The sequence below is a fragment of the Argopecten irradians genome, chromosome 9 (assembly GCF_041381155.1).
Source record: "Argopecten irradians isolate NY chromosome 9, Ai_NY, whole genome shotgun sequence".
Lineage (NCBI taxonomy): Eukaryota > Metazoa > Mollusca > Bivalvia > Pectinida > Pectinidae > Argopecten > Argopecten irradians.
Genome location: NC_091142.1, coordinates 12,169,503 through 12,180,419, shown reverse-complemented (window position 1 = coordinate 12,180,419; position 10,917 = coordinate 12,169,503). Strand labels below are relative to the sequence as shown.

Genomic DNA, 10,917 nt, shown 5'->3' with positions numbered 1-10,917 from the left:
AAAACTATTTGTTTAAAAAAACCAATAACATTAATAACTCCACCTAGGCTTATTAATGTCTTATTACTTCTCCGGAATATTCTTTTAGAAACAACTCGTGATGCCAAGTTCAGTCGCTATACCGTACGGTATTTGTTTAACTTCACTGAAATATCTCGATCACGTTTATATTACATTCAGTTTCAACTTTTATATTTTAGTTGTCTGTATTGGAGGCCGAACGTAATTGCCGACTTATGGCCCGACGTATGTCCATAGAGTTTCGAATGGTGAGTATAGCATCTAACATCAATTTTAATGATATTCAATGACCATCTGTTGATTCTAGTTGGAAACTGTAACGTATATTTTTTGACTTGGCTTATTAATTGTATCACAGGAGTTTTGAGCGTTTGGTCTAAACAAGGCGATTAGGTCTTGAGTTGTATCTAAGTATTTACTTTTCTATGAGCAACATCCTGCGATATTAAGAGTTATGTACGCATTAAATGTCTTCCTATGGAATCTATGGTCTATATATATATACAGAGCTTTGCATACAATCTTTATAATTTGCGCTAGCCGATTATGCTATGATTGTCAACTAAGTTCTGGTATATATAGACCATAACTTCCATAGGAAGATAGTTTAATGTTTATTTTTACATCATTAACTCATTTTGAGGTTTCTGCATTAACATAGTTTTATTTAGACAAGGAAAACCGTTTATCAACGAGGTTTTAATCCACAAGATGGAACATCCATTTTGACTGTGATCAGTTGACTTTACCACGTCAACATTAGTGACGTCATGATGGTCACGTTTTAGGTGTCAGGAACCCAATTTATCAATCAAAGAAATCGACCAAAGTAAAATTAAATCCTTATATTTCTATTCAATTGAATTTATTTTTATAAATATTATTAATTAAAAAGTTTTTGGGAGCCTCTTTAGATCTGGGCTTGTGCAATTATATAAACAGAGACGTAAGGTAATAGTCCGTCATTAGAATAAAGTGAATAGCGCAAATAAAATTTGTCATACATTTATTAAGAAACATTATTAGGAATGTTCCTCATTTTTACATGTATGTATTTGTCCTTAGATTATCTACAAGAATTTGAATACTAACTTTTAGAAAACTACAATAATTAAAAATGGCAAACAAGAAAAATAAAACTACACTAACATATCAAATATCTACAAATTAAAATATGAATTATATGACTTTATATCAGAAATACCTAACGCACATTTCTGTGCTATTTCTAGCATAATACAAGTATACAACGAGAGACGTAAGAAAATAGTCCGTCATAATAAAGTTTATTTTGAAACATATTCATGATTACATCGCTGAAGTTTCATCTATTCAAAACAATTTGTATTGTTTGTTATAGTGATATAACAGTTTTTCGGTGCTTCAGTCAGAAAATGTATGGGAAATTGATTGGGGTTTTTCGCTTTTTCGAATTTTTATTCCAATGGTTCCTCACTTCCGGTTACTGTACACCTACACTTTTTTGTATTTACAAGCTAAACAATAGTAAGTGACCACAATGAAAACTTCAGAAATGTCGGAAAGCGAGAAGTTTGCCATATCAAGGTCAATATCAAGTATTTGGTGAATTTCTGCAAATCATCAATATCGTATATGTTAAATCTAATATTCTAACAATTGTCCTTACATTAGTATTTTACAATTTCTCAGAACCTTCTTCTTACATTCCCTCTTTTGGTTGAAACTTGCTGTTTGGTAAACGGATGTGTTTTGTTTTAGAGTGATTTATTGGAAGAAGCTGCGTCGATTGGCGGTATAGACATGGGTGAACCGTCCCTGAGCCTCTTGGCAGAGCTCAAAATTGTGAGTATATCATCAAACATTTAACAGAATGATATTTAGGCATTATTGTTTCCTGATGTCGGAAAACTACAACATAAAGGATCTTACATGAGTGGCTATGCCATCTGAATCAAACGAGTTCAATAATTTGATAAAAGGCTCGTGGCATATCAAGTTATTTAATGAGTTCGATAAATTTCATATCACATAGTTACGAGTGTAACATTCTATTTATCACATAAACTTTTACTAATAGAAATATAAGTAAAACTTTAAATTTCGTTTCTATACAAACCAGTAGAAATCCGGCTCAGATTTGACGTTTCCGTCTACTAAGACAACCATGACGTTAAGACGTTATACATGTATATAGATTATGACGTCAAAATACCCGTACCTGTGATGTCATTATAGTGTTATTACACATGCGTCTTACGATATTCATTGCATATGGCCGTGTTCTATAGCTGGACAATTTTGTAGTGGGTGGAAAATGGTTACACAATAAAAGTACAATATATGTTGCTTTTCCCATTACTCCGGAAAATGACCGAATATCGTGTTGATTTGTTTATATTTCATGTTTCAATAAGTTGAGACAAACCATGATCAATGTTTTGATATATGTCTTTACCTTACAAAACTCTTAACAACAAAATTCAAATCAACCTCAGAAACTTACCGTGCATTATATTTAATTTGTTTTGCATTTTATATTCATATAATGTCATTTGTGTAGGGATGTTTTTATATTGACATTTTGGATCGTCATAACCTTTTTAGGATCGTTATGGACGTTCTTATTCGTGATTAGGAATTATGTTATCATTGTTGTCATTCCACTGAAATAATTTCGTCAACGCAAAATATCAATCAAACAATTAAATAATTATCCTTCATTAATATATAAGGAAAGATAATTTCCTTGGTTAACAACTAACAATGTATATAATATTACTTATCGTCGCTTCGGCTTCATCATTTGCTTGTAATGGAGACATTGTGACGTACGGTAGTTACGACACACGTCACACTGGAACATGCCACATTTCATTCTTTTTAAGTACCGCAATGTTTCACGACTCGTATGATATCGAACGGAAATTGATCCGGTAGACCAAATTAAAAATTAATTAAAAAAAATAATATGTAGAATAGGCCTGCACCTACAACGCCCCAAACCAAGTGCATGAACAAATGAAGCAGGATAAAAGTTTTATGAAGTCTTAATTCAGTGAAAATTGAACTATTTTGCATGATTGGTACTTATCACATCAACCCTGTTGTAACTAGATCATACTCAAAACTTGCAAATCACTTTAAAGGGAAATTTGCACATATATCGGAAACAAACCAATTGTAATGAAAGTGAGATTAGTTGGATTTACTATAATATGCCAGAAAAACACACTGTGGTGAAATGTGCTTGAAATGATCAAACGCGCTCGCTTTCCACTATTGCACATTGTGGTCGGTTCTTGTATGCCGAACTCAGATTTGTGTTGAACTACTCAAATCGCTTTTATAGTAATGTGTTTACCAGAGTATGTGTATGCTTCTGCTTAAAAAAAACAATTCCATCAACTCCTCGGTGGTTTTGTATTACATTTGTCTAAGTTAGGTGGCATTAGCTCGGGTATGAGTACAGTGTACATTTTGAACCTACTGAATAATTTTGCTATACGATGTGAATTTCAACGTTTTCAATTAAAATGCTTCACAATACATTTATACCATATTTTGCTTAGTCGTTATGTAACAGAATTAGTCTCACTTAATTGTCCCTTTAAACATTTCTTATAGCAATAGAACTTGCAAACCTGACTTATTCTAATAATTACTATCAGAGAAGGAAAACAAATCATTTCCCTTTGTATCTTTATCCTGGAGATCATAAAGTGTGCATATCCTTCCTAGGATCGTGGTGGACTCATGTGAGGATGCCCAGCCTTGCAAAATATTCTGCAATAGCTGAAACTCAAATTCAGTAAAATAATGAGAAAAAAGAATAGAAAAAATGCATTTTTGGTTGCAAATTATGACCGTGCAGTAGGTCAAGCCAGGACACTTGAAGGAAAAGTCCTCTCAATGTGGTTTCATGGTAAAGGAGACAACTCGCAAGAATTTTAGGCAGACGCTTGATTTATGACAGTGCCTCAAGCTCTTCAAACATTTGAATGACAGAGTATTGATTTAATAACTCCTAAAATTTGAAGTTATGAATTAAAAAACTATTTGTTTAGAAAAACCAATAACATTAATAACTCCACCTATGCTATATAATGTCAGGAAAACAGGCAGTGAATGTATAACACAGTATAAATAATAAAGGGAGATAATTTCTACTTATAATGTCCTTATCAACGTCACATAAAGGTTTGTATTGTGCTTAACTTATCAATCTTGAAAAGTCGTGGTTCGATTTTCTTGACTGAATAAAGCTACCATGTCAGTTTTTTATAATATCATTTTTTCTGTAACAATTGAATTCCATAATCTTGTACGTTATTCATTTATTTGAGAATGTTTTAGGTAATTTACACACATCTTTTTATCTCATTACCACCAAAATGTATCACAAAAACTTAATTATGACGAGAAGTGCAAAAAACATTATGATATTTAAAACCTGACTTTTCCTGATTAATTACTATCAGAACATGTTTTAGGTTTCTGAATCTTCGTCGATAAGGTCGATATTACCAGATCTTTCAGGAGCCTATATAGTCTTTAGAGTGTATCATCAAATATCAATTTTGATAATATGTAAGCATCATTTCTTTTCTGCAATCGAAACCTACAAATATATTACTTCTCTTGAATATTCTTTTAGAAATAACTCGTGATGCACAGTTCAGTCGCTTTCCCGTACGGGTATTTGTTTAATTTCACTGAAATATCTAAATTACGTTTATATTACATTCAGTTTCAACTTTTATATTTTAGGATTATGCATTGGAGGCGGCCCGACGTTTAGAGTCCATAAAGAGTGAAATTGTGAGTATAGCATCTAACATCAATTTTAATGATATTCAATCAACATCTGTTTATTCTAGTTGGAAACTGCATCGTATACTTGGCTTATTAATTTTATCACAGGAGTTTGGAGCGTTTGGTCTAAACAAGGTGATTAGGTCTTGAGGTGTATCTAAGTAGTTACTTTTCTATGAGCAACATCCTGCAATATTAAGAGTTATGTAAGCATTAAATGTCTTCCTATGGAATCTATGATCTATATATATACCAGAGCTTTGCAGACAATCTTCATATTTTACGCTAGCGCATTATGCTATGATTGTCTACTAAGTTCTGGTATATATAGACCATCAATTATATGGGAAGATAGTTTAATGTTTATTTTTACATTATCAACTCATTTTGAGGTTTCTGCATTAACATATTTTTATTTAGACAAGGAAAACCGTTCATCAACGAGGTTTTAATTCACAAGATGGAACAGCCATTTTGACTGTGATCAGTTGACTTTACCACGTCAACATTAGTGACGTCATGATTGTCACGTTTTGGGTGTCAGGAACCCAATTTATCAATCAAAGAAATCGACCAAAGCAAAATTCAATCCTTATATTTCTATTCAATTGTATTTATTTTTATAATTATTATTAATTAAAAAGTTTTTGCGAGCCTCTTTAGATCTGGGCTTGTGCAAGTATATAAAGAGAGACGTAAGGAAATAGTCCGTCATTAGAATAAAGTGAATAGCGCAAATAAAATTTGTCACACATTTATTTAGAAACATTATTAGGAATGTTCCTACATATACATGTATGTATTTGTCCTTAGATTATCTACAGTAATTTGAATACTAACTTTTAGAAAACTACAATAATTAAAAATGGCAAACAAGAAAAATTAAACTACACTAACATATCAAATATTTAAAAATTAAAATCTGAATTATATGACTTCATATCAGAAATACCTGAAACACATTTCTGTGCTATTTTTAGCATAATGCAAGTATACAACGAGAGACGTAAGAAAATAGTCCGTCATAATAAAGTTTATTTTCAAACATATTCATGATAACATCGCTGAAGTTTCATCTATTCAAAACCATTTGTATTGTTAGTTATAGTGAACTAACAGTTTTTCGGTGCTTAAGTTAGAGAATGTATGGGAAATCGATTGGGGATTTTTTGCTTTTTCGAATTTTTATTCCATTGGTTCCTCACTTCCGGTTACTGTACACCTACACATTTTTGTATTTACAAGCTAAACAATAGTAAGTGACCACAATGAAAATTTCAGAAATATCGGAAAGCGAGAAGTTTGCCATATCAAGGTCAATATCAAGTATTTGGTGAATTTCTGCAAATCATCAATATCGTATATGTTAAATCTAATATTCTAACAATTGTCCATATATTAGTATTTTACGATTTCTCAGAACGTTCTTCTTACATTCCCTCTTTTGGTTGAAACTTGCTGTTTGGTAAACGGATGTGTTTTGTTTTAGAGTGATTTATTGGAAGAGGTTGCGTCGATTGTCCGTATAGACATGGGTGAACCGTCCCCGAGCCTCTTGGATGACCTCAAAATTGTGAGTATATCATCAAACATTTATCAGAATGATATTTAGGCATTATTGTTTCCTGATGTCGGAAAACTACAACATAAAGGATCTTACATGAGTGGCTATGCCATCTGAAAATCAAACGAGTTCAATAATTTGATAAAAGGCTCGTTTCATATCAAGTTATTTAACGAGTTCGATAAATTTCATATCACATAGTCACGAGTGTAACATTCTATTTATCACATAACTTTTACTAATAGAAATATAAGTAAAACTTTAAATTTCGTTTCTATACAAAACAGTAGAAATCCGGCTCAGATTTGACGTTTCCGTCTACTAAGACAACCATGCGACGTTATACATGTATATAGATTATGACGTCAAAATACCCGTACCTGTGATGTCATTATAGTGTTATTACACATGCGTCTTACGATATTCATTGCATATGGCCGTGTGACATAGCTGGACAATTTTGTAGTGGGTGGTTAATGGTTACACAATAAAAGTATGTTGTTTTCCATTACTCCGGAAAATAACCGAATATGGTGTTGATCTTTTTTATATTTCATTTTTCAATAAGTTGAGACAAATCATGATCAATGTTTTGATATATGTCTTTACCTTACAAAACTCTCAACAACAAAATTCAAATCAACCTCAGAAACTTACCGTGCATTTTATTTAATTTGTTTTGCATATAATATTCAGATAATGTCATTTGTGCAGGGATGTTTTTATATTGACATTTTTGGATCGTCATAACCTTTTTAGGGTCGTTATGGACGTTCTTATTCGTGATTAGGAATTATGTTATCATTGTTGTCATTCCACTGAAATAGTTTCGTCAACGCAAAAGATCAATCAAACAATTAAATAATTATCCTTCATTAATATATAAGGAAAGACAATTTCCTTGGGTGACAACTTCTGTTTTATTTTAGGACGATGGGTTGATGAACTGAATTCCTCTTGGAACAAATTGAATAAACAATTATCTTATCAGTGTTATCAGGATGTAACCAAAACATTTACAATATATTTAGAAATTATTGCAAAAATCGTCCGCCAAAGCAACGGAACGATAATGTCTAAATTGTGTGACTGATTCAAAATGGAGAGTCATCGTAATGTGATGGCACCGGCATTGTTCTGATGTTTTATGTAGCCTTTAGCCTTGATATAAGTTAAACAACTAATTAAAGGTAAATCAACATTAATTAACTGTTATATAGTATTACTTATCGTCGCTTCGGCTTCATCATTTGCTTGTAACGGAGACATTCTGACGTACAGTAGTTACGACACACGTCACACAGGGACATGGCACATTTTATTCTTCTTAAGTACCGCAATGTTTCACAACTCGTATGATATCGAACGGAAATTGATCCGATAGACCAAATTAAAAATTAATTAAAAAAAATAATATGTAGAATAGGCCTACACCTACAACGCCCCTAACCAAGTGCATGAGCAAATGAAACAGGATAGAAGTTTCATGAAGTCCAAATTCAGTGAAAATTGAAATATTTTGCATGATTGGTACTTATCACATCAACCCCGTTGTAACTAGTTCATACTCAAAACTTGCAAATCACTTTAAAAGGAAATTTGCACATATATCGGATACAAACCAATTGTAATGAAAGTGAGATTAGTTGGTTTTACTGTGATATGCCAGAAAAACACACTGTGGTGAAATGTGTTTGAAATGATCAAACGCGCTCGCTTTCCACTATTGCACATTGTGGTCGGTTCTTGTATGCCGAATTCTGACCCTTGCTAGTGGAGCAAAACAAAAAAAAAGTGGAGCAAAACAACTTTTGTGTTGAACTACTCAAATCGCTTTTATAGTAGTGTGTTTACCAGAGTATGTGTATGCTTCTGTTTAAAAAAAAAATTCCATCAACTCCTCGGTGGTTATGTATTACATTTGTTTAACTTAAGTGGCATTGGCTCGGGTATGAGTACAGTGTACATATTGAACCTACTGAATGATTTTGCTATACGATATGAATTTCAACGTTTACAATTAAAATACTTCACAATACATTTATATCATATTATGCTTAGTGGTTATGTAACAGAATTAGCCTCACTTAATTGTCCCTTTAAACATTTCTTTATAGCAGTAGGACTTCCAAACCTGCCTTATTCTGATAATTACTATCAGAGAAGAAACAAATCCTTTCCCTTTGTATCTTTATCCTGGAGATCATAAAGTGTGCATACCCTTCCTAGGGTCGTGGTGGACTCATGTGAGGATGCCCAGCCTTGCAAAATATACTACAAAAGCTGCATCTAAAATTCAGTAAAATGATGAGAAAAAAGAATAGAAAAAATGCATTTTTGGTTGCAAATTATGACCGTGCAGTAGGTCAAGCCAGGACACTTGAAGGAAAAGTCCTCTCAATGTGATTTCATGGTAAAGGAGACAACTCGCAAGAATTTTAGGCAGACGCTTGATTTATGACAGTGCCTCAAGCTCTTCAAACATTTGAATGACAGAGTATTGATTTAATAACTCCTAAAATTTGAAGTTATGAATTAAAAACTATTTGTTTAGAAAAACCAATAACATTAATAATTCCACCTATGCTATATAATGTCAGGAAAACAGGCAGTGAATGTATAATACAGTATAAATAATAAAGGGAGATAATTTCTACTTATAATGTCCTTATCAACGTCACATAAAGGTTTGTATGGTGCTTAACTTATCAATCTTGAAAAGTCGTGGTTCGATTTTCTTGACTGAATAAAGCTACCATGTCAGTTTTTATAATATCATTTTTTCTGTAACAATTGAATTCCATAATTTTGTACGTTATTTATTTGAGAATGTTTTAGGTAATTTACACACATCTTTTTACCTCATTACCACCAAAATGTATCACAAAAACTTAGTCATGACCAGAAGTGAAAAAACATTATGATATTTAAAACCTGACTTATCCTGATTAATTACTATCAGAACATGTTTTAGGTTTCTGAATCTTCGTCGATAAGGTCGATATTACCGGATCTTTCAGGAGCCTATATAGTCTATAGAGTATATCATCAAACATCAATTTTAATAATATGTAAGCATTATTTCTTTTCTGCAGTCGAAACCTACAAATATATTACTTCTCTGGAATATTCTTTTAGAAATAATTCGTGATGCGCAGTTCAGTCGCTATACCGTACGGTATTTGTTTAATTTCACTGAAATATCTCGATCACGTTTATATTACATTAAGTTTCAACTTTTATATTTTTAGTTTTATGCATTGGAGGCCCAACGTAAGGCCCGACGTCATGTCCGACTTAAGTCCATAGAGAATCGAATGGTGAGTATAGCATCTAACATCAATTTTAATGATATTCAATCACCATCTGTTTATTCTAGTTGGAAACTGCAACGTATATTTCTTGACTTGGCTTATTAATTGTATCACAGGAGTTTGGAGCGTTTGGTCTAAACAAGGTGATTAGGTCTTGAGTTGTATCTAAGTATTTACTTTTCTATGAGCAACATCCTGCGATATTAAGAGTTATGTAAGCATTAAATGTCTTCGTATGGAATCTATGGTCTATATATATATCAGAGCTTTGCATACAATCTTTATATTTTGCGCTAGCGCATTATGCTACAATTGTCTACTAAGTTCTGGTATATATAGATCATAAAATCCATAGGAAGATAGTTTAATGTTTAGTTTTACATTATCAACTCATTTTTAGGTTTCTGCATTAACATAGTTTTATTTAGACAAGGAAAACCGTTTATCAACGAGGTTTTAATCCACAAGATGGAACAGCCATTTTGACTGTGATCAGTTGACTTTACCACGTCAACATTAGTGACGTCATGATGGTCACGTTTTGGGTGTCAGGAACCCAATTTATCAATCAAAGAAATCGACCAAAGCAAAATTCAATCCTTACATTTCTATTCAATTGTTTTTTATTTTTATTATTATTATTAATTAAAAAGTTTTTGCGAGCCTCTTTAGATCTGGGCTTGTGCAATTATATAAACAGAGACGTAAGGTAATAGTCCGTCATTAGAATAAAGTGAATAGCGCAAATAAAATTTGTCATACATTTATTAAGAAACATTATTAGGAATGTTCCTCATTTTTACATGTATGTATTTGTCCTTAGATTATCTACAAGAATTTGAATACTAACTTTTAGAAAACTACAATAATTAAAAATGGCAAACAAGAAAAATAAAACTACACTAACATATCCAATATCTACAAATTAAAATATGAATTATATGACTTTATATCAGAAATACCTAACGCACATTTCTGTGCTATTTCTAGCATAATACAAGTATACAACGAGAGACGTAAGAAAATAGTCCGTCATAGTAAAGTTTATTTTGAAACATATTCATGATTACATCGCTGAAGTTTCATCTATTCAAAACAATTTGTATTGTTAGTTATAGTGATATAACAGTTTTTCGGTGCTTCAGTCAGAAAATGTATGGGAAATCGATTGGGGATTTTTCGCTTTTTCGAATTTTTATTCCAATGGTTCCTCACTTCCGGTTA

General features: G+C 32.0%; 1 protein-coding gene across 1 annotated transcript; it reads left to right on the top strand.

The window, feature by feature from the left end:
- The first annotated feature begins 67 nt into the window (after window positions 1–67).
- Window positions 68–5,048, top strand: LOC138331480 (uncharacterized). The gene is made up of 3 exons (XM_069279145.1): window positions 68–269; window positions 1,762–1,845; window positions 4,771–5,048. The coding sequence occupies exons 1-3, from the start codon at window positions 237–239 to the stop codon at window positions 4,963–4,965; spliced, it is 312 nt and encodes a 103-aa protein (XP_069135246.1). The 5' UTR covers window positions 68–236; the 3' UTR covers window positions 4,966–5,048.
- Window positions 5,049–10,917: the final 5,869 nt, after the last annotated feature.